Here is a 27,882-nt window from a genome sequence, read left to right on the forward strand (position 1 = left end):
CCTGCCCGCCGAGCGCTTGCCCCGCCCGCAGCGCGCCCCCTGCCGGCCGGGCGGCTCCGCGCGGCCAGCACCCCTCCACCACGAGGAAGTCCCTCCCCTCCGCCCCGCTCGCTGATTGGCCCCACCGCCCGCGAGGGCGGGCGGCCATTGGCTGCGGCGCGGGCGAGCGGGGCGGGGCCGGCGCGTCCCGGCCGTGGCGGCGGCGGCGGGAGCGCGACGGGGCCGGTGCGGTGCGCGCCCCCCGCCCGCGGCCGCGCCATGAAGAGCCTCAAGTCCCGGCTGAAGAAGCACGAAGCCGTCATCGGGGGCAGCGCGGTGGGTGCCGGGGCATGGCCCCCGCCTGGCTGGGGGGTCCTGGGGTGCGGCAGAGTACGGAGATCCCGGCGGGGCAGAGCACGGGGAGGTCCCGTTTCCTGGGCTGGGGCAGAGCACGGGCGTCCCGGTATTTGGAGGGGCGGAGAACGAAGGGTCCGGTCCGGCTCTTGGGGCGCAGAGCTCGGGGGTCCCGGTATTTGGAGGGGCGGAGAACGAAGGGTCCGGCTCTCGGGGCACAGAGCCCGGAGGGGCAGAGCGCGGAGGATCCCGGCTCCCCCGGGGAACGGGGACTTCACGGGGAGCGGAGAGCTCGGGGAGCCGCGGTAACGCGGGGCAGGCAGAGCCCGGATCCGAGCTCGGGGCGCTGCTCGGGGCTGGAGGAGCGGGGCTGAGCGGCCCCGAGCCGCCCCCCGCCTCTCGCTCCGGTTCCCTGTGCCCGTCCGCTGCCTCCTGGCTCCAGCACAAATTAACAACTTTTTCCCCCAAAGCCTTGGGGAGCCGGTGCGGGGCCGCCGCGGGGCACGGGCAGGAGCGGGTTCCGTGCTAGGAATTGATGTGGTGAAATCGGAGCGCTTCTGGTGGAGGAATTGCTCGGAAAGTGGGCAGGAAGCTGGTGAGCGTGCGGCTGTGATTGCCGGTCATCCCCTCTGGAATGCCGAGCCGAACCAGGCAGAACCTCTGGAAATGCACCTCTGTCCCTTCTCTCCGGCTTCCAAAATTTAGGCTGGTTTTAGCTGCCTTTAACCGGCTTTATCGGTCTTTATTTTCACTTCATTCATCCCCGCGGATGACTTTTGTTTAGGGAGGAGGTCTTTGTAAGTGGAGAAAGCCGTGTTTGGAAACTGTTGGCGCGGTAAATCATCTTTAATTGTGCCTGCCCGGTAAATGCTTCCCCATCCTGAGCCGTCCCTGTGCTCCTCTGCTGAGCTCGCCGCTGGCTCCGGGGAATAGCGGGACAGGGAGGTGAATGCGAGGCGCTGGATTTTATCAGCCGTCCTTTGAGATAGTGGCTATCTGTAAAATCCTGCTCTGAGGATGTTACCTGGACAGAGCTCGTGGGGAGGAGCTGGAGCTGCTCCCCTGGCCGATGACAGCTCCCAGGATCCACGGAGCTCAGCGGTGATTCATGAGCCTGTTATGAGGATTTGTCATGCGTGGGCTGGCGCTGCTCTGTGTTCATTAGCTGTCCCGTACTTTAGAGCTGTTTGTTATTCTCAAATTAGCCCAGTAATTACATTCAAACAAAGACTGGCAGCACCTGTGTTTGGTTTTGAATAGACATGGAGATTTTTCACTTCCAATAAACCCTCTCTTCAGAGGACATTTGAGCAGTCTTAATACCTTTGAGAGCTGAAGCTACTCTGAAATACACGAAGGGAAATTCCTTTCAGCGAGATCCTGTAAAAACAGGGATTTTTCTCCATAGTAAACTTACTTCCCCTGTTTATTACCTAGCTGGGTTGTGCGATCACTCCACCGTCTCCATCAAATAGCAGCAGCTTTTAATCTTCTCTGTGGGGGACAGACCCATCCCGGTAGGTGTGTGGGATGAAGCTGGGCTCTGTTCTGCTGGGAAGGAGGGGAGGTGGGTGGGATCCCTGCCAGCGGCAGCTTCAGAGATCCCGTGTGAAAGGAGTGCACAAGAGCTGCCTCTTTGGGAAACCTCATCCCCCTCTCCTCTCCCCACCCAGCGCTGTTTCCTGCCGGGTGGAGAGAAACCCAATCCAGCCTGCTTTGGGGAGTTTTCCTCCAGGTGAAGGTGGTAGTTACGTGCTTTCCGATGAGAATCGCTTTATTACTGATTTGTGATGGAGGGAAGCCACGAAAAGCAGCAGAAAGTAAAAACCACGTTGGCTATGACCGATTCCACGGTTATCCAGAACCTGAAAGTGGAATTACCTGGTTTTGTTAGCTCCAGCTGGCTGCTGGTGCTTGGAAAATCATCTGAGCAGCCTGTTCAGTGCTCTGCATAGTGAGACAAATGCCTGTCATTAGCAGGAGGGCAGGCTGGAAAGTTGGATGTGGGCTTCTGTGGGGCATGAAGGTCAGAGGAGGGGCCTCATCCACCAGCATTTACAGGAAAGATCTAATTAATGTACTCAATCCCACTGCTGTGCCTCTGTGATTCCAGAATACATCCTGCCACCACAAACGTGTGTTTGGGACCTGGGTTGTGACAAGGAGATGTGTTCTTCAGCAGAGCTGGGGATTGTGTCTGTACCCACGAGATACTCACTGCTTGGTCTCTCTTGAGAGGCTGATTGAGGAAGGGTTGGTTTGTTGTTCTGCAAAACAAACCTCTCCTCTCTGGGCAGGCCTTGGCAAATGGACCTTCAGAGTTCTGACAGTGGCCTCTGCAGGGGAAAAGGCACCTGCTTATTGCTGTAACTCTGGGGCAACAGCTGGGGAGGGCTCAGTCTCAGGTGTGATATCCCCTCAGCTGAGCCTGGAATTCAGGGAAGGAGCACCTGGAGTTACTGGGAAGCCACCAGTGGGGTTGCTGGTGGTGCTCTGAGCAGAACTGGAGCTGCAGCCCCAGGAGTGGGGTCCCCACGGTTCAGGGGGCACCTGGGGGAGGTGGTGATGGGGCTCACCTGGGGGAGATGATGATGGGGATCACCTGGAGCAGGGGATGGGGATCACCTGCTGATGGTCCTCACCTGGGGGAGGTGATGAGGATGGGCAGATCCAAAACCATGTGAAAACTCCTAGCAATCCTTCCTCCTCTGGGAAAAGTGGTGCCGGGTTTTGTTTAATTAAGAGAAACCAAACCTGCCGTATAATTAGCGGAAAGCATTGTGCAAGGAACAAAGGGACACCTGAGCTCTTGCCCTGGCATAATGAGCTGTGATTATTAAATGAATATCTGAACAAGCTCTGGAGTCAGTGACAGCTGAGCTTGTTCAAGGCTGTGTCAACACTCCTTTCCCTGTGGATGCTGCCCAGCTCTGTTAAGTGGATGAGTTTTCCTCTGGGAAAGCAGGAGTGGAGCAGTGTGGGGTGACCCAATGCACATGAAACATCTGCTCCTGCCCTGTCAGCAGCAGAGAGGGCAGGTACCACCTCCTGCTCTGGGCTGACCCCTTTTGTCACGGGAATGAAGGATGCTGCTTGGGTTTGCTAATTCATCAGCAGCATCAGTGTTAGCAGTGATTTATAGCCCCAGTGTGCTGACAAATGCACATGAGTAACCAAAGGGGTGAAGTGAAAACCAGGTGCTTGATAACCTGATTTTAACCCTTTAAAGGTTCAAGATCATTTACAGAAGAAGATCCTGGTGCTGCTGGGGGCACAGGAGAGCTTGTACATGAACAAGACTCCTGTGGCACTGTGTCCCGACTCTGCCCTGTGCAAGGACACAGACCATTTGTCAGCCAGGCTGATCCCAGTGCCCTGACCCATCAGCAGAATTTTTCCAGTGCTGCTGCTGCTCCGGCTGGAGCAGCTCTGTCCTGTCCCCCCTCCCTGGGGCAGCCCGAGGTGACTTTGCCATGGCATCCTCAAGCACCCACAGCACTGTAATATTCCAATGTCATTCCTGGCCTGGCTGGGGTTGTTCCTTCAAGCGAGTTTGGTTCCAGGAAGCTTTATTCAGGCTCGTGCTAATGTGTTTGTTCTTGGAAAAAAAAAATCTCTTTGTGATTCATTTGCATTTAGTTAAGTGGAATTAGAGCTTGTTTGTGGGGTGAAGCTGAAGCAACACAACTGGCAATTTGTGGTGCAGCAGAAGCTTTGTGGTGCAGCCTGTTTACAGGTGCATTGTAATTTTCAGGCTCCGTAGAAAGGAGAGTTAATGCTTTATCGCTTTGGAATGTAGCAATTAAAAATATTTAAAAGAGTGGAGGTTCAGTGCAGGCCTGGGAGTTCAGTATCCTGAGCTGATATGCAGACATAATTACACAGACAAGCTCTATGCTTATCTCTTTGGAGTTCACATGACCTTTTGTGTAGAAGCAACTTACGGAGTGCTTTGTCAGTATTTAAATATTAATGCTAGCAAGCACATGCTGGCACATCTGAGGCTGATCCTGTTTGCCTCGCTCACTGCTGGCTGACCATGGCTGGGATTTGTTGCCTTCCCTGTGTGCAGGATGCAGCACTCACATCAGGTTTCATCCCCGCTGACACCTCCTGATGCTGTAATGAATGGCAGCACACAGATCAATGGGGCCGTGCCTGAGAGCTCAGAAATTCCAGCTAATGGAGTCCTGGGCAGGCAGGAGCTGTGCTGCTCCCACTGGCAGCTGGACTCTGACCCTGCTCCTGCTTCTCCCTGTTTAAAGGGGAAATATTTCCCCTGTGGGGTGAAGCCAGGCTGCAGCAGGGGCTCCCCTCTATCCAGGTTGGGGGGTGTGATATTCCTGGTGTGTGTGAGTCTGGCCCCAGGTGCCAGGGGTGTCCTCAGCAGAGTTTGGAAATGCAGAGCCCCAGCAGCTCTGGTCACTTCTCTTGGTGTCCAAGTCAGGCTGTGCCTCAAGGCTGGCACTCGCAGGCTGTTTTATCAGTAAAGTGTTCTGGAGTTTTGTGTTGGCCATGAGATATGAGAAAGTTGTTTGAGAACAAAACTGGGACTGTTTTTAGTTCTTTGAGCCGGCTTTGCCTCCTGCAGGGATTGTAGGCAGAATCCTTTGGCACTTCCAGTGTGGCCTCGGCGCTCTTGTGGCTGCTGCTGGTGGATTTTCCCCTGGCACAGCCTGGCAGAGAGAAACTGGCACTGCTGTGGGGGACCTCTCACTCCTTGCAGTGGGAAATGTTCATTTTGAGAGGATTTTTTGACCTAGAAGTCGATTTGAATTTTCTTTATTCTTAATAGATTGATCTTGATGGGACATGCTGACTTGGGAGGAACAGGGTAAAATCAGGGATGTTTATGAGGAGATGTAGCTGCCTGCTTTAAGCTGTTTGTTAGGACACTGTTACCTGCATTAATGACAGGCTGCAGTTACATTTAAACACACCAGGCACAGCTGTTCAGGTGAGTTTTTTTGACAGGAGTGTTTTCAGCACAATACCAGACCAGAGCAGGCCTAAGGGAGCTGCTGGTTTTTATCCCATTTTGAACTAAGCCTTGCCCACTTTGTGGCATTCAATGGCTTTTTTATTCTGGAGGATTTTTGGTGAATGAGGTGGTAACACAAAGTGCTGCCTGTGGGAAGGTGCAGGGTGAAACAAGAGCCCTGTGTTCAGCCTGTGTCTGGTTTTCCCTTGCACAGACTAAACCCACATCTCACTCCTGCAGTCTGGCACTCCAAAGCCTTTACACGTGGGGACAGACGTGTCCTGGGAGGTAAGATATGCTTGTAAAACACAAAAGATGCCATTTCTGCTCGCCCCAGTGGGGTTTAACCCGGTATGTGCAGTATTTTTTCAGCCAGGTAAGCCAAATTCTTCAGGAGAGGTGGGTTTGGTGAAGTGCCCTTGCACTGCAGGGGAAGCTGCACCTGGGAAACATTTTTAAAAGAAACATTTTTAAAAGCCAGTTTTCTGACCTAACTTACCTTTCATTCTGTCAGTGCAGTTTTAAAACAAACCAAAGCACTTCAAAAGCCTTTGTCACTTTGTGCCATGGAAAGGGCAGGGCGTGTCTGTCCCCACGTCGGGTTTGATGACAAATGTACTCTGCCCTCTGGAGAAAGAGCAGGGACTCCAAGTGTGCGGCCTGGGGGACGTGTGAGCCTGCCCTGGCTCTGAAAGGGGTGCTTTGGGTTGGATTCTGGCAGGAAATCCCTCCTTGGGAGGGAGTGAGGCCCCCAGATCCCTGGCAGTGCCCCAGGCCAGGCTGGACACTGGGGCTGGCAGCACCTGGGACAGTGGGAGGTGTCCCTGCCGTGGCAGGGTGGGATGGAATGGGATTTAAATCCCTTCCAGCTGCTCCTGGGCTTCTGTGAAGGGCCACTGAGAGCCTGTGAGCTGTGCTGTGCTGGCAGTGTCCCCAGAGCTCTCTGCTCCCCTGTGGGCTTATGTCACCCACTAATGGCATTACAGGGACTGTGTCCCTGCTGGGCTGTGCTGGGGACAGGATCAGCCTGGCCCCGTGGTGGCAGGAGCTGGGCTCACTTTCACAGCTTTATCCCAGCTCGCTGTGAAGGGCTTAGGAGCTGCTTTGAGTCACTGCTGGTATTTCTGGGCTGGCTTAGGTGACCTTAGAGCTCATCCAGTGCCACCCCTGCCATGGCAGGGACACCTCCCACTGTCCCAGGGTGCTCCAAACCCATCCAGCCTGGCCTTGGGCACTGCCAGGGATCCAGGGGCAGCCCCAGCTGATCTGGGCACCTGTGCCAGGGCCTGCCCACCCTGCCAGGGAGGAATTTCCTCCAAAGCCACCTAAAGCTCCTCTTTTCCTGTGGGAGGCCGTTGCCCCTTGTGCTGTCCCTCCATGCTCTGAAGTTTTACAGTGTCTTAGCAGAGGGTGTGGAGGATGCTCAAAGCTCACCTGGACTTGAGGAGTACCTGGGGAAGTCCATTCTTGCAGCTCAGGAGGTTTGTCACTGGCTGAGAGCTGGGAGGGCCCGTGGAGCAGGGGGTCTGTGTTCTGTCTCTGCTCTGGTGTCTGTCTGCAGCAACCAGGCTGCTTCTGGTGCCAGCCCAGCAGGGAGGTGGGCTGCTCTTCTCTGTGGAGACACAGAGCTAGGCTGGGCTTAGGAAAACAGGTGTGTTAACACAGACTGGGCAATGTCAGCCTTGGCCAGGCGTCTGTGGGGTGGAGGGGGATGTAGCACCTCCAGAGATCTGCACTGCTGGGGTCTGATGATGTTCCTGGTCTTAATTTTGGGAAAAAAAGTCTGAATTAGGCTATGCACTTCAGGTACTGTAAAGAGCATGTTGGAGTTGGTGCCTTTGAGCTCTCTGGGTTGAGCTGCCTTGGAGAAGGTTTAATCCCTGGGGTTTGTGCTCCCTGAAGCTGCTCGGTGCTGATGGAGCATGGAAGCTGCTCTGTGCCTGGCTGGAGCTGGGCAGGGCTGGGGAGTGTGGTTTAGCAATCCTAAATCTCGTGGTCAGGGCTGTCTCAGGAGGATCTGCAGCACAAAGGGGCTGCAGGGTGAGTGCGGCTCAGGAGACACGAGGAATGTCTGCAGGCAGATGAGATGGAGACAAGGAAAGCCTTTGGGATGAACACCTGGAAGCCACAGTCTTACCTACATTTCTCACCAAACTGATTTTGGTCAAGTGGGGCTTTTCTGTCCCTGCCACTTGGGAGGTGTATTTATTCTCTCCCCCAAAATATCCATTTTTAGCTTGAGGAGACAGACTTGGTTGTGGTCAGAAGACAGCACAGTCACTGCACTTTTTTGGAGTGGCCTTGTCACATGGATGCTAATTGCAGAGAGGTCTTGGATCCTTCTTTGGGGAATGTTGGTGCTGTGGGGTAAAGGCTGGTGCCCACACTGGGGACCAGGGGACAGTTCACAACTTACTGGCAAAGAGAGAATTTGCCCAAATCAGCGATTGATTTAAAAATTCTCTGCTGAGAAGATCCATTTATTGGGTTATTTGCAGCCTCTGGAGTGTGTCCTCCAGGGTGAGTCTAAGTGGTTTTCCTGGCCCTGGACCAGGTTTCTCTCCTGCAGACAAAACAGTGCATTGCTTGTCTTGTTGACCTACTCCTCTAAATATGGCACTTGGGAGATCTCCATTTAAATTTAAAACTTGTGAAAGGGGATTCTCCATCTCCCTCCTGTTAATCATTGTGCTGTCTGTTTAATGTTTTCACAGCCTCTGTGACTCCTCTCGTTTCACATGTTGGGAGACAGACTGGCAGCAGCAGTAAGCTGAAACCAGGTTTTATTCAGAAAGGGTTTCAGTGCTGTAAAAGGAGAATTTTTTTGAAGCAGAGGCATGTGTGTTTTCTAATTTAAAATGGGTTACATTTCTGTCAAAATAGGATCAGGCATTCCATCTGCTCGGCGGTTGGAGCTGTCTGAAGTCTGAGCCCGAGTCTGGTTCTTGCGGCTTTGTGGCGCGGCGGAACGGGGAAGGAATTACTGCTGGGAGTATTTCAGTCCTGCTGTGTTATTAGCGGTGCTGAGCACGACCTTCCCCCGTGTGGGTGCCCGGTGGCCGTGAGGAGGAGCGTGTTTGTCATTTCTGAAGAGCGCTTGCCTGCCTGTCTGCGGGGCTGGGACGTGCCTGGCCCCTGAGCTCACTGCCCGCACCGTGACTCAGGGCACGGGCACGCCGGGAATGTATTAATAGCTATTGCTTTCTATCGCCTGCCTATCAAGTAGTGCCTTATCAGAAAATAGATCGGGCTGCTGAGGCTGCCTGCGTGTTGTTTACAGCCCCTGGGCTCCGGGCACTATTTCCCTGAGCGCCGTCCGTCCGTCCGTCTGTCCGGCGCTGAGCGCGGCTCTGGGCAGCGCACGCTCCTGCGAGTGTCCCGGAGTGATGAAGGCTGAGGATGATGCTGAGGATGGGGAGAGCACCCTCGGGGAGCCGAGCTAAGTGAGGATGGAGCGGGAGGAGCCGCGGGCGGCGCAGGGCAGCGCTTCCTCGCCGTGAGCTGCGCTGCGGATGCGGCCGGGCCGGCGGCTCCTGGCAGCTCGAGTTCAGCATGATTTGTTGGTTCTCTTGTGCAGCCAAGGACACAGTAGGTATCTGGGAGCTCTAGCTGGGGTTTCGTACCCTGGCAGGAATTTACAAAAATTGCTGCAAAATGTGAAAGCTTGGGTTGTGCAAATGGGGTGGAGTAGTTCTGTTGAATTGATGAGTGTTGTATCTCCTTAGCAACTCCTCCTGCGAGGAATCTTCCCTAAATGATAAATGTGTTTGTTAAATATGTAATGATTTAGTCGTGGAATGGTTTGGGTTGGAAGGGATCTTAGAGCTCATCCCATTCCACAACCTGCCATGGCAGGGACACTTTCCACCATCCCAGGCTGCTCCAATGTCCAGCCTGGCCTTGGGCACTGCCAGGGATCCAGGGGCAGCCCCAGCTGCTCTGGGCACCTGTGCCAGGCCCTGCCCACCCTCACAGACAGGAATCCCTTCCCAATATCCCATCCATCCCTGCCCTCTGGCAGTGAGAATGATTCCCTGTGTCCTGTCCCTCCATCCCCTTTTAAACTTAGTGCACCATAGGCTGTGGGTACAAATGACTGAAGTGTTGGTTTTTTTTAAGTAATGCTTCTGTTAATCAGAACTTTTATGCAATGGGAGCAGGGACTGGCTGGGGGGGATTTGGGAGGACTTTCTGTCCATTTGGCTGAGTTGTGCTGGGAGGTATCAGCTGCCGAGGTACAACCCAGCAATCCCAGCACCCAAGGTGAGATCTCTGTCCCGTAGGGATGGGAAGGCGCCAGGAGAATTTCAGGAGCACAGCGTGCGATGCTGTGCTCGCACAGTCTCCAGGGTGTTTGACACGAAAAGCTGAGCCTTGCACGAGGAGGTGGCTTTGCAGGGCAGCCTGTCCCAGCTGGGGAGGGACATGGCACTGTGATGTCACCAGAGCAGTGACTTCTCAGGCCAGGCTGCCTTGGCCTTCAGGCTAATGGATGTGTAAATTGATTGATGAGTCAGTGCTGCACCTCAGCCCCGCAGCACTGGTGCTAATTTCATTAGTGCTCTATTTTTATTACTCCTGTCACTTCTAGCAGGGCGGGACTGGGTTAGCTGCTGCTAAGCCTTCATGATTACAGTAATCTTGTTTATTGTGGGAAAGCAGAGTGAAGATTATCACCCAGAGTCGTTAGGGCTGGAAGGGCCCTCTGGAGATGCTCCAGGCCAGCCCCAGCACGGGCAGGCTCACCTGGAGCAGGTGACACAGGCAGGACATGGCCAGGTGGGGTGGGGATGTCTCCAGAGAGGGAGAATCCAGGGCTCTGATCCCTCTGTGGAAAGAAGTTCTCCCTCATGCTGAGATGGAAATTCTTGTGGTTTAGTTTCTGGCCATTGCTTCTTGTCCTGGGTACCACTGAACAGTGTGGAATTGTCCTCTGCCACCTCTTGGAGATATTTGTGTGGATTGATGGGATCTGCTCTGATCATGAGTGCAGCACCCTTTTACAAATCACTGCAGGTGCAGGTGGTGATTTTGGGGTTGTTCTCTTTTGTGTGCTCTCTTTTACTTAAACAAACCCTGGGCTGGGGTTACCTGCTTTAATGTTCTTCATGTTGTGAGGAATTTCTGACCCGCAGTGAAAAGTAACTTCATGCACCCACAGGCTGCTTGTGTCTCACCCTTACCTGCAAAGTCTTTTGCTGTGCAGAGTTAGATTTGAATGTTATATTCCTATTTTGAGTAAAATACTCCTTTGGAAGCCTTGTTCTTCCCTTAAAAGCTCCTTGGATATCCAGTTATCAGTGTCCAGCATGGATGTGAGGTTTCTGTCCCAGAGCAGTTTCCTGAAAAGCCCAGAGCCATTCACAGGGATGGTTTGGCAGGGAAGAGAACAAGCTCTGCATTTTGGGATGGGAGGCTTGGCCTGGGGCCTGAAATTCTAAGTTTGAAGTAAACAAGAGAGGAGTGAGTGGGGGGTGAGGGCTGTCTGGGGCTGGATGGAGGTGGTCTATTTATAACTGGCTTGGGCTTTCTCTGCCCTCCACAGTGCTTTGGAAACTGCAGGCAATTCCAAACTATCAATGTTGAATCTCTTCCTTCTGCAGCTCAGTAGCTGTTCTTCCCTTGGCCATCACACTTAGCTAATTCATGACCCACTGAACAGTGTGGCACAGCCAGGAAAAGCCATGTCCTGGGGTGTGTTTTTAGTGCATCCATTTGTTGTCAGAACGTGACAAACTGAAACAGGATGAGGAAAACCAAAGAAATTTGATCCTAAAGGTCTTCTTTAGGACCAAAGTGACTTACCCAGGCTGTCCCAGAGCTCTGCACGCCAACAACAGTGACAGGGATGTTGCACAAATAGTTCCAAACATCCTGGTGGGTGCAGCACGTTGTTTGTAAACCAGTTTTGGATTTTGTTGTGGCTCAGCCCCGGTGGATCCTGGTGCTCCATAAACTCACATCTGTGCTTCTGTCCCCCAGCTGAACCCGGACTGGAGCAAGTATGATGACAGGTTAATGAAGGCAGCTGAGAGGGGCGATGTGGAGAAGGTTTCATCCATCCTGGCCAAGAAGGGGGTCAGCCCCACAAAGCTGGACGTGGAGGGGAGATCCGCGTAAGTGACCTCCAGAGCTGGGGAATGCTGCTGGGGGCTGCTGAAAATCATACTCCTGCTCTAGAGTGTGGAAATCATACTCCTGCTGCTCTAGAAACCTTCTTGGGTGCAGAAATCTGGGTAATACCTCATCTGAATCTAGCTCCACCAAGCTGGATGGAAAGGGAAACTCCCAAACAATCTTCACTTCCAGTGGAGATAGATGAGTGTTTACAGGCTTGCTCTTGCCAGGTTTGAGTATAGAGGGAAGCTGACACCCCACTGGTATTTCACCTGCTTCACTGATCCAGGTAAATAATGATCGTTTCTCAGGAAATTTGCCTTGTTCCTTGAAGTAATATTTGCAGAACCCTTAGGTCTGGATGCTGTCCAGAGCTGGCCCCTGTAGCACTTCCCTGCTGCTTTGCCTTTCCTGACCAATATTGCCATTCTCATGTACAAATCAGCTGTGCTTAAGCAAGGTCTTTTCTCTCTTTTTTTTTTTTTTTTTAAGATTCCATGTTGTAGCATCAAAGGGAAACCTGGATTGCTTGAACACCATCCTGGTGCACGGAGTTGATATCACAGCCACTGATGCTGCAGGTGGGTTCCTCACAGGCCCTGAAAGGGCAGCCTGAAAATGCTCCCAGCTGGGTTTCATGCTGAAATAAAGTTAAGCTGGACCACAGGATAGCTCTTCCTTCTTTCTGAAGCTGGCAAAAAACGAATTATTTGTGTGGCGTGTTGCTGGTCTTGAGGAAACTGGCCTGTCATGGAATTCATGAATGCAGCAGAACTTCAGGAATGTGGGTTTGTGCTGCTGTAATTGTGTTTATAATGTGCTCCAGACTCACTGATGAGATCAGCATTTCTGGGTGAGAGCAACAGGATAAGAGCAGTTTTAAATGAACTCAAGGTGAGGACCCTGTGGAATGTTGTGGGAGGTATTTGTGTGCCCAGCTGAGCCTCAGGGGCTCAGAACCTTCCAGATTTCCTTGTGTGGTAGCAGAGTTTGTCTTATGGAAGAGACAGTTAAAAACAGGTGCTAATTTTCAGGTTGTTACTCAGAATTTATTAGGTTTAATATGAAGCTGAGAATAAGAAAGTTTACAGAGATAACTTGGCCTCCTCCTATGGGAGAATTGATTTTTTAACTCCTTGTGCAGAGTCAGATGCAGCATTTTGAGATTAATTTCACAGATGAACTGTAACAAAGTGAGGTGTAGAGGGGAGATGTCTCAGCACACATCTGCAGGGACTGGCACACAGGAACTGTTGGGTCTGAAATGCTGGGAATACTCCTCAGGAATTCACTGACCCAAACCCTGAGCTGCTGTTCTCTGTTTTCAGGCAGAAACGCCCTGCATTTGGCTGCCAAGTATGGCCATGCTTTGTGCTTGCAGAAGCTCTTGCAGGTACTGAAAATACAGCTTGTCTCTTACAGCTCTTGTATTGAGGGGGGAAAAGTGGCTTTAAAGTCTGGATATCCATTGGCCAAAAACACAGCATCCCAAAAAACACATTTCCTGTCAAACCACCACACATACACTGGTTCAAAACTGGGATATGTGATTTCTTTCTTAATCAGATTCTTTTTAAAAAATAAGAGTCATGGGGGAAAGACCTTTTCATGTTAAATACCAGGTTGGGACTGAAAGAAGGCTAAAATAAATAAAATAAACTTTTTTTTTTTTTAAATCTTTTCATAGACTGTCAAATCAAGTTGTAGTTTGCGGCTCTTGAAGAAAATGGGGCTGTCTTTTAAAGCTGGGCATTTATAGCCACAAATTCTCATTAATGAAACAGTGTTAGAGGATTGTCTTAGGTTTGTGTGATGTTTATTTTTTCTTCATTTATTCCTGGTCAGTGTATGTTCATTTGATTTTTTTTTTTTTTGTTTTGTTATTTTGAATGAGTTCTTTTAAACTTTTAATTGATGCGTGTCTCCATGCAGATATAAAGGCTCATTATCTGTGAAATGAATTGTGCAATTCCTGTGCATCTTTTTTACTTAAATCACGTTTTATTGCTTTAATTTAAAGCTCAAACACCTGATGTTGTAAATGCAGTCTGGATTCTGATTGATAACTGGGATTATTTATTTCAACAGTACAATTGTCCAACAGAGAATGTGGATCTCCAGGGAAGAACTGCTCTTCATGATGCAGGTGAAGGGCTTGGCTTTGCTGGTAACTGTATGGAAACAAAGATTTAATTAATGCATTTACTTCCAGATGGGCTGAATCCTTCTCTTTTAATTTTGATGGCTGTAGTAGGAGAGAGTGTTTTATATTGCCATGACATTTGTCCGCAATAATGAACATTAACAGTGTTACAGGGCTTGGAGGCCTGAGATGAAGTTGGGTAAAACATTCAAGCACCACGAGCAGAGATTCAGGGCAGTGCTGGGGTGGGTGAAGAGTCTTTGCTCTGGGTTTCCTGCAGCCTCCCTGTGCTGCAGTGTCTGGCACAGCAGTGTTTGGTTGCTGTGGGTGGTTTCCTGCAGCCTCGCTGTGCTGCACAGCAGTGTCTGATTGCTGTGGGTGGTGTGAGAGCCGAGCCCTGCAGCCCGGCTGTGGGCATTTTGTGAAACACACACCCCCAGGGCTGTGCCTGGGCCCTCCCCAGGCTGCTGTCCCTGCCCTGTGTCACCTCCCTGTGTCCTCTCTGTCCCCAGCCATGTCCGACTGCTCCACCAGCATCCAGCTGCTCTGCGACCACGGCGCCGCCGTCAACTCCAAGGACGGGGTAAGGGGCTGCCTCCCCCTCCTCTGCTCCTCCCTGCTGCACACAGGGAGCTGCTGGCCCCTTCTGGCTCCTCCCTGCCCTCACGCTGTCCCCTGTGTCCCCCAGGACGGGAGGACACCGCTGGTGCTGGCCACCCAGATGTGTCGCCCCGCGGTGTGCCAGCTGCTCATAGACAGGGGGGCCGACCTCAATGCCAGGGACAAGCAGAGCAGGTAAGGTCTGCAGGGCACTGCTGGGCTCCTGCTGGCACCTGGGGGAGGGCTGTCCCTTGGCAGAATGGGTGGCCCTGGGGGAAGGCTGTCCCTTGGCAGAATGGATGGTTCTGGTGGGGCAGGGCTGTCCCTTGGCAGAATGGGTGGGCTCAGTCTGGGGGAGGAGAACCTGGGAGTCAGTTCACAAGTGGATCTGCCAATTCAACACCTGGCCTTTTCTCCTGCTCCTGCTGGCATCCAAAATATTCCCAGGCTTGTTCTTGCCAGCAGGGAACCTGGACTTGGTTCTTTAAAGGGTTTTTCTGTCCTAAGCAGCCTTTGGGATCAACGTGCACAATGGGCCATGGCAGAAGTGGTGCTCTGGCAAGAAATCCTGAGTCCAGTGGAGCTCCCAAGGGACCTTGAGCTGTTTATTCCTGGGCTCTGTTTGTAGCTGCTGCTTTTGCCTGTGATTTCTTGGAGAATTGCTCCATGACACGAGGCTGCTGTGGGACAAAGCCTGGCTACTCACACTGCACGTCCTGCAGCTGGGGAATGTTTGGGGAGCTCTGCCAGGGCTGCACTCCCAGGGCTCCCAGGCACCCCCTCTCCAAACCTTGTCTAAACTCCTTGCCTGGTGTTTGTTGTGTCTGTTGAGATTTGTATCTGGTAGAGGAAACCAAAGTCATGGGAGTTCTCCAAACACTGGGTGGCTTTCAAAGGCAGCAAGTCTATGCTGGTTTTGTAGAAATACTGTTATTATGGTGGGTTTGTTTGCTTTTGCACAAATATTTAAACATTTCCGAGTGACTTTGGAAAGCTGTTTCCTGTGTGGGCAGAGGGAAGGTGCCTTGGCTGAGGTTTCTGAGGTCAGACATGTTTGTACCAGGGCTGGCTCTGTGAGTGATGCTCTGTGGGGTCCCCGGGTCTCTCAACGCCCTCTCTCTCCCCATGCCAGGACTGCCCTAATGTTAGGCTGTGAATATGGCTGCAAGGATGCCGTGGAGGTGTTGCTCAGGAATGGTGCTGATGTTGGTTTGACTGATGGCCTTGGCCATGACTGTGCTTACTATGCCAGGATTGGGGACAATATTGACATTTTGGCTTTAATAAAAGCTGCCGTTGAGGACTCCAGCAGAGGTAGGAGGAACCTACAGCACCTTCCTTGGGGTGTGGGATTGTGTCCCTGCGGCTTCAGGGGCTGTTTGGGAGGGCAGCTGTGGTCCTTTGGCCACAAAGGTCATGATCTGCCTGTTTGGGAGGGGAAGGACAGTTATTAGGGTTGTGTGGTTTTAGCAAAGCTTTTAAGAGGGTTGCAGGCTCTGGTGCCTCGAGGGTTTAACAGTATTGATCATGGGAGTTATTTACCCTTATTTATAGAAATAAATAGCCTTTATTTTATAGAAAACCTTGAGGATGTTTCCATGTTTGATTCGTTGGGGGTGTGGTGAGCTATTTTTTGAAGTGCCCTCCCAGGGTGGAAGGGGGATGGAATTAGCTGAATGTGTCACGTTGCTGCATGAATCTGAGCAAAATGCCTTTTGTAACTCCCTGTTTTTGTGATGCCTTTTTAGGAAGAGACAGCATCAAGAGAGGGCAGGCTGAGCAAAAGGTACTTGGTGAAGCCATTTGTCAGTGAGGGGTTGAGAGGGGACCATTTGTGCGGTGACCCCTGTCCCAGTGGGAAGTGGGGAGGTGGGATGGCACAGGCATCTGAAGGAATGCTCTGCTGCTGCACTGACAGGTCTCCAGTGTGTCCCAGAGGTGGGGCCGGGGCTATGGAGCACAGGAGGAGCTCCAGCTGTTCCAGAAGGAGCCCAGCACTCAGGTGGGTGGGCAGGGAGGGTGAGCCACAGGCACTAAAGGCAGGCTGGGCTGCTGCACTGAGCACTAATGATCCCCTCAGCAAAGGTCGGGTACTGCTGCTTGCTTGAAGCCTAATTGCATGATGTGCAGTGTGGCAATTATGCAGATGAGCTGTAAACTTTTTTCAGGGAAAAACTGCACCTTTTTTGGGTGATAAATAGTTGGAAGTGTCCCTGTCTTAAGCTTTCCTACCTCTTAACCTTCTGCCTCTGCAGTAAAATCAGTCACAAACGAGGAAGATTTTTTTTTTTTTACATTTTCAGGAGATGTATGTTTGTGTCATACTAAAAATAATCTGTGTCACAATTGTTCCACTAACCAGCATTCATTTTCCCATCTCATTCCCTTGTCATTGCAGTTTCAAAAGGCTAGGCAGGGCTTGGAGTGCTCAGTAGCTGTTAAATCTGCTGGCTCAGAGTCTTTACCTTTCCCAATGTGTGTGTAGTGTGGGGAGGTCTTCATCTTTGTTTTTAAATGCCATATTTGCCTTTGAAGGACTTGGAGCTGGAAAACCAAGATTTGAAGGATCGAATGAGGGAAGTGCAGGAGGAGCAGAGGATGCTGCTGGACAGAATCAGTGGGCTACAGCTGCAGCTCACTGAGGTAAACCAAGGCTTGGAATGCCTGGCTGGGAAGCTGGGACAGCCACCTGGTGCTGACAGGAAGGCCCAGGGGTTAGGATGGGGTTAGGATGGGGTCTGCACTGCTTTCCTGGGAATCACTGCAATGTGTGTGTCCCCATTGGCTGCTGGAAAAGCCTTTGGTCCTGTAGTTACACCTGAATTGTGAGGAGGCTGCTGCCATGTGCTTCCCTGACACCCAGAAATTGGGGCAGCAGCATTTGGGGCTCTGTCCCCCAGCAATGGGCTGCTCTGGAGTGCTGCAATTTGGAGAACTGAGCTTCATCTCTCCATTAAATGTAGGTGGTGTGTGGCAGGGCTCTGTCATCAGCTGACTTTCCAGCTGTTACTACAAGTGCAAGCACAGAGAAAAAACATAAATTCTTCAATTGGCAAGAAAACAAAGCCAAAGGTTTCCAACAAAAGTTTCTCACCCAAATTTTGAACGTTGATTTAAAAAAAAATTTCCTTCCTTTTGGAGGTCTAAGTGTGACCTGTAGAAAGAAAACATAAAGAGGATTTTTTTGTTGGTTTTTTGCTTTGTGGAGGCTGTTTCTTTGCTGTATTTTTTAGAGGTACATTTATGCAGCCCCCCCTAAATGCAGCCCATGGATAGAAAGAATATTTCTTAGTGCAGTCAGTGGCTTGTCTGAACTCCTGTTTTAAGAATTGCCTTTATAAAATGAACTTCTTAATAGTCACTTCCCCAAATCAGCAAACTTCTTCTGAAAAGCTGTAGTTGACTGCCTCAGTAGTGTCTGAGCTGGGAAACAGGAGATATTCCATTTCTCAGACATTGCTCTGTCAGACACCCTCAACCCCTAGCTAGAGAAATAAAATCAGAGCAATAAAGCTGGATGGAAATTGGAAGGGCAGCATTAGAAGCTGGGGTGGATTTGTCAGCTGATGAACTGTGTGTGAGCCCCTTAAACATCATTGAGAAAATCATTTGGGGGGGATTTTTTTTTTGTCATTTTTGCAGGAGCAAATGTTTGCAGATGATCTTGAGAATGAGGTAGGATGTGTCACCTGCAGGTGTAACAGCACTGGGGAGCAGGGGAAGCAGCTCTCTCTTTTATTTCCTCTGCAGTTTTAAATGCACTATTTAAAAGCTACCTAAAAATGCCAAGTGAAGCATCTACTGCTCTGGATCAGTTTGTGCAGCTGCACAGCATTTCTGTAACTACAAATAATTATCCTTCCCACGGCTCCTTTAAAGCTCACTTAGGATCTTGAGCACACTGATAATATTAAGCATCTCTGTAGTGACTTTCAGTAATGCAAGACTAACAAATATGATTTAATTAAACAGTAGCAGGTTATGTTGGTGCATATTCTTGACTCATTCTTCAAGACTCCTCCTGTAGAGGAGCAGTCTTGAAGAAGAACTCCAGAAGCAAAAAATTAGAGATTCTTTCGGTGCTGATCTTGGTTGAAGTTCTGTCTAAACTCTTCAAAAAGTTCCTTGAGGTCTTACAACCCTGTCCATTCTTGTGGCTTTGGCTATGTGGCACTCCTTCTCTTTCAGAAAGATGAGTTGAAGAAAATCCTGACTACCAAGGAAAAGCAGCAGGAAGAAAGTTTAAGGACTATTGAAGCTCTCAAAGCTAAACTCAAGTATTATGAAGTATGTTGAGTGATTTGAAATGGGATATAGCAATTGATATTTACAGTAGGAAGTACTTCAGCATGTTAAATTGCTGAAACTGTTGAATGGTTACCTCATTGCAAAAGCTTTCCCTGCCCCTTCACCCTAGTTTAACACAGAGCAGAAATGTGAAGTGAATTTTCAGCCTGACTTTTGTTTCTTGCCCTTTGATTTTAGGGTGACTCTGCAGGGTCTGGAGGTAACTTTGGAACCAGTGAGTACAGTTAATTGTTGAGGCTTGCTGTGCATGATGGGGCGTTGGAATGCAGGGATCAAAGGGGGTTTTTGGTCATCTCTTGCTGTTGCTGGTCTGAAATGCAGCCAAGCCTCGTGCCCAGCCCCGCGAGCAGAGCTGTGTTTGCAGGAGCTGCCAGCAGCTCCATCTCCCAGGATGGAGAGTGCCTGGCCTTGGGACATGTGCTGGGGCCCCTGCTGTGCCCTCTGCTCACAGCAACAGCCAGCTGGGCAGGGTCTGTGCCCCCAGAGGAGCTGCCCTGTCCGTCCCTGCAGGCTGAGCAGTGCCTGCCTGGCTGGGGAGCAGCAGCTGTGTCAGAGCTGGAGTGGAACAGCTCTGCCTTCAGCACAGCACTGGGCTCCCATTCGTGTGAGGAATGAACCCTTCCCAGCCTCCTGCATCCAGCCCAGCTGCAGACCTGCCTGGCCCTTGTGTAACACAAGGGCTCTTGACAGATTAAATGGTATTTGGAGTGTTTGGCTGCCTGGCAGGAGGAGTCCTGGATGGGGAGTGCAGGGGATGCTCTCCCTGCTGAGGTCAGTGCAGACATGAGCTGGGCAAGCTGCCAGCCCTGACCCTGGTGCAGGACAGAGCCCAGCCTGGCAAAGCACTTCTGTCCTCCTCCTTAGGAGGGCTTTGGCCAGGCTTCCCCTGGGGATTCATTAAGTAGAAGTTGTTTTAATAACAAGTACTTAAACACCAGCCTTCAGCCTGGCGTGACCCCAGTGACCAGAATAAAGCTGGGCAGGAAAATCAGTGTTCTTGTGATTGTGTTCCTGTTTTTAACCAGAGCCTAAACACTGTTTGCTTTGAAAATCCAGGAAAAGAAGATTTATTACTTAAACAAGGCCAAGCATTTGCAGTGGAATCCCAGGTAATAAATATTTTTCCACTGGAAAGAACTCTGAGGTAGTCATGCTGGGAAAGCTAAACGTGCTTATAAAAGTGTGTTTATTGAGCATTGCTTCGAGCACACGGTTTTGGGGAATTCTTGCTTTTCTGTGTTTATTTTTTACTGCGGGTGCCCTCTAGAGTCCTGTCTGTGACAGGCTGGAAATGCAGGGAGCTCCTAGGTCTGTCCTGAGCTCTCCTAAACGTGTTTTACAAAGCCACTCTGTAAACTGGGGGCTCATCTCCATAATATTTTTCTAATTTATTAATCTATTATAATAATATAATAATAGAATTATAATAAAATAATATACAGATTATTTCCTTTTCCTGCCTGCTATATAATAATTCCCTGACAGTTCTGTTTGATAGCTATCAATCTTTTAAAGCAACAATTTGTATATGAACAAGGTCCAGCAGACCCTTGGCGGTGGAATGAGGTGGGCTTTAAGGTCCCTTCCAACCCAAACCCTTCCAGAATTCTGAGTGACTGCATTCCTCAGTCTTCTCAGCAAGAAGGGTCTGGTAGCCATGGCATTCTCTGCTCTGATTCCTCATAAAATTATTTTCACACACTTGAGGGATGGGAGCAATATCTTAATAAATTAAATTTGTTCTAGCAGATGAGTGATTAAATATGAATGCAGAACAAGGGAAGTGGAATTGATGCATTATACCTGCCCCTCTAGGTTTAGATGGGATAGTGGGAAGGAATTGTTCCCTGGGAGGGTGGGGAGGGGCTGGGATGGAATTCCCAGAGCAGCTGTGGCTGCCCCTGGATCCCTGGAAGTGTCCAAGGCGGGGTTGCACAGGGCTTGGAGCACCCTGGGACAGTGGAAGGGTCCCTGCCATGGTAGGGGTGGCACTGGATGGGATTTAAGGTCCCTTCCAACCCAAACCAGTCCATGATTGGGGAGCAGTAATGCAGAACTATATTTGAGATTTTTGCTGTTAAAAGCCAAAATACCTGTTTTCCAATAGGGGCAAGAATAACTTACTATTAAAAAAAAAAAAAAACTCTTGTACTAGTGATGCTCAGATCAGCTGGATTTTAGTCAGCTCCCATTGCCCCAGAGAGTGGCAGCTCCCGTTGCCCCAGAGAGTGGCAGCTCCCATTGCCCCAAAGAATAAGCAATAAACACGTGTATGTGGCCTGTCAGAGTTGTGAACTTTTATTTTTTGTGCCAATTTCCCTTCAGTCGCGGTCTATGCTGAGGCCCCTGGAGCTGTCCCTGCCTAGCCAGTCGCCCAACTCCGAGAAGGAGACTTTGAAGAAGGAGCTGGAGAGCCTGAGGAGCTGCTTTGGTGCAGCCAAGGAGGAGATCAGCAAGCTGCAGAGGGAGCTGGCCCTGAAGGCCTCGGAGTGCAGAGCTCTGGCCTCAGAGTGCGAGAGGAGCAAGGCAGAGTCTGACAGCCAGGTCAGGCAGCTGGAGGACGCCCTGAAGGACGTGCAGAAGAGGATGTTCGACTCCGAGGGCAAGGTGAAGCAGATGCAGAGCCACTTCCTGGCTCTCAAGGAGCACCTGGCCAGCGAGGTGGCCTCGGGGAGCAGCAAGGCGACGGAGGAGCTGAAGGAGCAGCTCCGGGAGATGAAGGCCAAGTATGAGGGAGCCTCTGCCGAGGTGGGGAAACTGAGGAACCAGATCAAGCAGAACGAATTGCTGGTGGCAGAGTTCCGGAGGGACGAGGGCAGGCTGGTGGAGGAAAACAAAAGGTTGCAGAAGGAGCTTGTGAAGTTGGAGATGGAGCGAGACAAAAGGGGCAGGAATGTCACGGAGTTGGAAGGGCAGCTCAGAGAGACGGCGGCCAAGCTGGCCCAGTCTGTGAGCGCAGAGCAGTTTGAGAACATGAAGGGTTTGCTGTCAAACGAGGTGAACGAGAAGGCAAGGAGGTTAGCAGAGGTGGAGGGGGAGCGGGAGAAGCTGCAGGCAGAGCTGGTGCTATTACAGAGGGAGTCTGAGAGTCAGAGAGCTCAGCTGGCACAGCATGTGAAGGCAGAGGAGCACGAGCAGATGAGGAGTGGGTTTGAGCAGAGGGAAGAGGAGCTGGGGAAGGCAATTTCTGAGCTATCACAGAAGAATGAGACTCTGCAGAAGGAACTTGAAAGATTGCAGGCTGATAACAAGGTGCTGAAGCAGCAAGTCCAAATGCTAAAAACTGAAATTAAAAGCCAGAATGTGCCTTTAAAAATTCATGAGGAGTTGAAGAAAGCAAACGATCTGGCTGTGGGTGACCTGACAAAAAAGCTTTTTGAAATAACAAAGAAGTACAATGAAAGCAAAGCAGAAGCTGAAAAGTTGCTGGCAGAGAAGAACAACTTAAATGAGAATATCAGCCACTTGCAAGCTGTGTACCTGTCTCCAGAGCAGCACAAGAAAGAGCTGGAAGCTTTAAAATCTAATGGGATTGAGCTTGAGAAGCAGCTTGCTGAGCTTCAGAAGAAATATGATGAGGAGCAGGCAAAAGTGGGCAAACTGGTGGCTGAGAACACAGGCTTGAGGGAGACTCTGAGGGATCAGTATGTGCTGGCCACCACGCACGAGGAGGTTAAAACTGTCCTCAACAGCACCCTGGAAAAGACCAATGGGGAGCTGTCAGACCTGAAGGGCAAAATTGGAGAGATAAAGCAGGAGTTCCTGAGGGTAAACGAAGAAAACGGAGCTTTAAAAAACAAGGTGAAACTCTTACAGAACCAATTAAAAACGGAGTATATCAGTTTAAAGGATCATGAAGCCACGGTAAATACTTTAAATAAAAGCGTGCAAGAGCTGCAGGAGAGCAATGCTGCCGTTAGGGCTGAGCACCAGAGGGGGCAAGATGAAATCTTGCAGTTGCAGGCAGAAATCGAAGCCCAGAAGAAGGAACTGGACACAATCCAAGAGTGCATCAAGCTGAAATACGCCCCGGTGGCCTCCTTTGAGGCCAGAGAGCAGAGCCTGGAGGGCATGGTGAAGGAGCTGAGGGCGCAGCTGCAGGAGCAGCAGCAGAGGTGCAGGGGCAGCGAGGAGGAGGCGCGGAGGTGCAGAGAGGAGAGCGAGCAGCTCAGGAGCGGGCTCCTGTCCATCCAGAGCGACCTGCAGCACAACTACGTGCTGGCAGAGAAATGCCACCAGCTGGAGAGGCTGTGCGCCAGCAGCATGGAGGAGCTCAGGCAGCAGCTGAGGGCCCTGCTGAGGAAGCACACGGGAGAGGAGGGGCAGCAGGAGGGAGCCGTGGCCCATGAGGCGCCGTCGGAGCGGCTGCAGGCGCTGAGGGAGGCCCTGGGCCGCACCGTGGAGGAGCTGCGGCAGGCCCTGAGCAGCAAGGAGGAGCGATACCACAAGGAAACGCTCAGAGTTGGAGAGCTGCAGCAGGAGCTGGCCCAGCTGAAGGAGTGCTCAGTGCCTCTGGTGGAATACACCCAGCTGAAGGAAGGGCTGGAGGGAGAAATCGCGGCCATCAAGCGCGGCCTGGAGGAAAAGGAGGCGGAAACGCAGGCCAAGAGCCAGGAGGTGCTGAGGCTGCAGGAGGAGCTGCGGCGGAGCCAGCAGGCCCTGGCAGAGCTGCAGAGCCAGGAGGTGGTGGCCGTGGCAGAGTACAGCTCCATGAAGGCTGACCTGGAGGCCCAGGTGAGCAGCATGGCCGGCCACCTGGCCAGCATGAGCCACAAGTACGAGCAGGCCTGCGAGGAGGCCCTGCAGGCCAGGAGGAGCGAGCTGTCCCTCAAGGACGAGAAGGAGCTGCTCCAGCTCAGGAGCTGCAGCATCGAGCAGGAGATCAAGGACCAGAAGGAGAGGTGTGACAAATCACTGACAACCATTATCGACCTGCAGAAGAGGATCCAGGAGTCTGCAAAGCAGGTGGAAGCCAAGGACAACAAGGTGAGATCTGGGTTTGTGCTCCTGATGCTCTCAGCTCAGCATTCAGCTCCTGAGGCGCTCCAGCGCCACTTTGTGCTGAGCATTAGGAACCCAGGGTTGGCCCAAAGCCCTGATTTTACATCATGCAAAGTTTTTCCAGTCCCTTATATGTTCTGGACATCCTGTAGTGTTTAAATTCTGTTAAAGCTTCAGACTTCTGGGAATATCGGCTCCTCCTTCCTCTGGAGCTGTGTTTGTTGGGCATCTCTGGCTTGCCTTCTAAAGGTTCACTGTTATTCCTAGAAGTTAGACCTGGAATGTCCTTAGATCCTCCCTTTTTTCAGTCTCTTATGTCACTGTACCTGCCACACCCCAGTGCCAGGGAGCACAATGGGAACCAGCATGTCAGCAAAGCAAAGTCCTCTCTCTGCAAGCTGGGACAAAGAGCCTTCAATGCTTGCTGGGCTTCATCAGACTCGAAAGAATGTTAAAGAGCAGTTTGCAGTGAGACATCCTTAAATGGTGTTTTCTGTGTTTTTATTTTACAGATAACAGAGCTGCTGAACGACGTGGAGCGGTTAAAGCAGGCTCTCAACGGCTTGTCCCAGCTGACATACACCACTGGGATCCCCTCCAAGAGGCACAACCAGCAGGTGGAACTGCTCCAGAGCCAAGTGAAAACACTCCAGCAGCAGCTGGCTGTAAGTGCTCACACAAGGTGTTGTCTGACGTGCAGTAGCATTGCTTAATTCCCTGTGTAAACAGGGAAATGTGGATGTGCCTTCTGGAGCAGGGGGTGGGACAGCAACCTCACACTTCACAAGTACACTATCCATTGTTTGCTTGGGCTTTTGCCCCTGAGTTCTGCTTCTCTGTAATTTTTTTTTCTGCTTTCCTCTTCAGTTTGAGTTGCAACACTTGACAGCTTCTCCAGATAAAAAGGATATAAGCAGAGGGGAGATTCTGTGCTTATGTGATACTCTATTATAATCCTGCCAAGACCATTTCTGAATGCAGGCTCAGCTTTAGTCATTTCTTACAACCATATATATTTTTTTTCACCTTGGAAGGCTGAGGTGGTAATTTCTTAATGGCTTTGAGTTGTGTTCCTCTGCCTGCAAGCCCTGGGTGTGTTGTTTGTCATGAAGCACTGACAGAGCAGGGGACACAGCCTGAGTGCTGGGATTTTGTGCACACCTCTGTGGCCTCAGTAAAGCTCATTATTAAAGCTGTGTCTGGGCAAAGTGAGTTCTGCTCCTGCTCAGGTTCACAAATACATCTATCAGAGTATTTGCAGGGCTGATTCTTGTGAGGGAAAGTGTTCTAAAAAGGGTGGTTTTAACCAAATAGCTGATGCTGTGATGAAGGCAGTGTGCAGGGCTGTCACTATTGTATTGGGGATGGCTGAATGAAGCAACGTGACTCAGATGTTTCTAGAAGGTAAAAGCTGAGTTTATTAGACTCACATTCTTTTTGTAGATAGTTCTGAGAAGGGTGGACTTGATTGGTCTTCAACTAACACTCCTTACACTGTTGGTTAATTAGGGACAAAACTTTTCTTGCAAACATCTTACAAGTTCAAAATACTAACTGTAGGATTGTTTTAATTATTTTTCTGAGTTTTCTCAAAACTTCCCAGAGGAATGGCTGGGAAAGTTTTTCTGACTTTCTTTCTGACCGGACTCTCAACCACCACCACCACCACCACAATGGGCCAGGAGCTGGGCTCTGATGGTCCTTTCCAGCTCAGGATATTCTGTGATTACCCTTTCCAGCTCAGGATATTCTGTGATTATCCTTTCCAGCTCAGGATATTCTGTGATTATCCTTTCCAGCTCAGGATATTCTGTGATTATTCTCCCAGCAGAAGAGCAGCCACTTTTTTTCCTTCATTAGTGGAAGGGATAAAACCTGAACCTGCAAATTCAGCTGTGGTTGGTGTGGCAGTGCCCACACTCGGGTGCACAGGGGTGGAAGGGGCGGAGGCTGAGGGTGTGAGGAGCTCACCTGGTGTCCCTGTTGTCCCCCGTAGGACGCCGCCCGGCAGCACCAGGAGGTGGTGGCAGTGTACAGGACACACCTGCTCAGCGCTGTCCAGGTGAGGCTGCAGGATCCCTGCCCTGGGGCAGGTGGGTGGTGCCCAGGGGGGTGTCAGTGTTGGTGACGGGTGTTTGCCTCTGCAGGGTCACATGGATGAAGATGTGCAGGCTGCCCTGCTGCAGATCATCCGCATGAGGCAGGGCCTGGTGTGCTGAGTGCTGCTGCTGCTGTGCCTGGGCAGTGAGACCTGCAGGGCCCTCGTGCTGATACTGAATCAGTGGTGGTGGTAAAGCTGCACTCACAGCCTCCCAATACCACACAGTTCTCAAAGCTGAAGCGTTTTCTCCTCATCTAACACTAAACCAGGGCTGTGGCGTTTCAGGCCCGGCGCTTTTTTAATGAGATGGATAAAAGGTATACAGCATCTTTTAAAACTGTCAAAATGATGACATAGAGGTTAAATTATTTTAATGTCTGATTGACCACTTGCTAAAGCAGGACCTATACCCAGAAGCTCCAGTTGATCCTTGAACTTGAACTCTCATGGGATGGTTAAAAATAAACTGTGCAGAGCAGTGTGGCTGAGTGTTGTAGCTGTGGATGTCCCTTAATGATTAAGAGAAAGTGGCTCATTTGTCACACTGGCTGAGCAGGATGTGCTGTGACACACACACAGGAAGGTGTTTTGCTGTCTCTTGTAACTTGGCTGGCCAAGTTATATTTAATATATAAGCTTAAGATTTAGTGCCTTCGCTTCTACAAGACTTAAAAAAATCAGGTTTTCCATCCAAACACTAACACTCCCTGCCCCTAAAGTGTTCTTGAATGCTTCAGCCCTGACTCCTGCAGGCTGGAGTGGCCTGGTTTGGGGAGCAGCAGTGCCATGGTCCTGCTGCTGCTGCTGCACCATTTCATTCCTCACCAGGGTGGGACTGAGCAGCTCCGTGGGGCAGCTCAGGTACTGCATTTTCAAACACCACCTCATGGAAGTCTGAGCTGTAAATGATGTGCTTTAATCTTATTTATGGGGGAAGATGTCAGTAGTGAGGATTAATGGAAGGAGAATTTTTAATTGCTGGAATCTCCCCATGAAACAAGGCTTCATTTTTAACTGAAGGATGGTTTCCATAAGGAAGTTTTATGAAAAAGAAAAAAAAAACAAACCATGAAATTTGTTACTGTTCAAGGGAAGTCTTTGAAAAATGAGCCTGTTAAGGAACAGGGCTGTTTAAATTGAGCACCAGTGAGTGCTGACCTCAGTCTGCTTTTTAAAAGCCTTTGCTGATAACCACCAAGGGGGAATGTGGCATCCTGATGCAGAAAAGCCAAACTCCCTCTCCATGTTCCTGAAAAATGAGGGCTGAAGTCAGAGTTCCCTGCTTTGTGCTGTTTGGGCTCCCCCAGCTGCCCCTCCAGGCCTTGGGCTCCTTTTTTTACACTAGAGTTGTGTTTATCCCCTTTTATTTTCTCCCTTTTTGGGCAGAGTCTTGTAGGATTGAAGAGGCCACGTGGAGGCTCCAGACAGTGATGGATGTGCAGGGCAGTTTTTATATAGAAATACCCTTAATATATTTACTAAATATGTGTCTGTAGTAAAACAGATCTGCTGCTGCTTTCCTTTAGTTTCTTAGAGGACTATTACAGAAAACATCTCAGAGTAAAGAGTTACTTTTTAGCCAAATTCTTTTATGATTGCATTACTTGAAACTTATTGGAGAGGATTTGTTTTGTTGTACTAACTGACCTATTTTGATACTGTGTTTCCTTATCCAGGGAGTTCTAGGTATGTTTTTCTAAATCTCTCTCATATTACAACATCAATAAAATGGTTTCTTCTTTTTTTTGTACTGTAGTGGTCAATTCTTTTTAGGGTACAGAAATATCAGTAGAGTTTTGAGCTTTAATAGGTGTGCACTGTATAAATCCTGGGAAAATGGGGGTGTCTGCAGGCTCATGGAATGAACCAGTCCAGCCATAAGGCTGTCCCCTCCCTGGGGAAGGTTCCACATCCATGGCCAGGAGGAAATGGGAGGTCACCAGAATGTCAAATGCCACCAGAGAGGCCCCAGGGTCCCCTGGAGCAGCAGCGCCACATTAACGAGGTAATGGAGCCTGGAGCTGGGGCTGGCACGAGGCTCTGCTGTGAAACAGCTCTCTGCAAAGGGAAATTTGCCTTTTGTCTCGAGGAGCTGCCTTGGGAATGGCTGGGAATGCTGGGAGGTTGGACTTTACTGCTTCTGTCATCTCGTGCCTGTGCTGCTCTGCCAACTCAGAAAATTGCCTTTTAATAGGAAGGCCATACACGTAATTGTCACAGCCATTAGGTCAGATGGATTTTACAGGAAGAGAAAAAGATGTTGAGCATTTAAGGGCCATTAAATTGTGCAGGTTTTCA

The 27,882-nt window shown here is 50.5% G+C and overlaps 1 protein-coding gene across 2 annotated transcripts; it reads left to right on the top strand.

The window, feature by feature from the left end:
- The first annotated feature begins 166 nt into the window (after positions 1-166).
- On the top strand, positions 167-27,328 carry UACA (uveal autoantigen with coiled-coil domains and ankyrin repeats). 2 transcript variants are annotated; one of them, XM_071441078.1, is made up of 19 exons: positions 167-315; positions 11,297-11,430; positions 11,924-12,012; positions 12,760-12,824; positions 13,520-13,577; positions 14,087-14,157; positions 14,263-14,369; positions 15,307-15,488; positions 15,923-15,960; positions 16,093-16,176; positions 16,710-16,817; positions 17,817-17,849; positions 18,363-18,461; positions 18,660-18,696; positions 19,539-19,591; positions 20,808-23,468; positions 23,996-24,148; positions 25,480-25,545; positions 25,631-27,328. In XM_071441078.1, the coding sequence occupies exons 1-19, from the start codon at positions 259-261 to the stop codon at positions 25,700-25,702; spliced, it is 4,167 nt and encodes a 1,388-aa protein (XP_071297179.1). In that variant the 5' UTR covers positions 167-258; the 3' UTR covers positions 25,703-27,328. The 2 variants fall into 2 exon arrangements, with proteins under 2 accessions (XP_071297179.1, XP_071297178.1); XM_071441077.1 differs by lacking the exon at positions 17,817-17,849.
- Positions 27,329-27,882: the final 554 nt, after the last annotated feature.

This window comes from Agelaius tricolor, unplaced genomic scaffold (genome assembly GCF_023055355.1).
Source record: "Agelaius tricolor isolate 1412-34295 unplaced genomic scaffold, bAgeTri1.0.p SCAF_16, whole genome shotgun sequence".
Taxonomy (NCBI): Eukaryota; Metazoa; Chordata; class Aves; order Passeriformes; family Icteridae; genus Agelaius; species Agelaius tricolor.

What these genes read in the sequence shown, in the direction of transcription:
- UACA (XM_071441078.1), top strand. Translation starts at nt 259, where the DNA reads ATGAAGAGCCTCAAGTCCCGGCTGAAGAAGCACGAAGCCGTCATCGGG. An exon ending in CCGTCATCGGGGGCAGCGCG is followed by an intron (nt 316 to 11,296) that starts GTGGGTGCCGGG and finishes TCTGTCCCCCAG; the next exon opens with CTGAACCCGGACTGGAGCAA. An exon ending in CCGTCAACTCCAAGGACGGG is followed by an intron (nt 14,158 to 14,262) that starts GTAAGGGGCTGC and finishes TGTGTCCCCCAG; the next exon opens with GACGGGAGGACACCGCTGGT.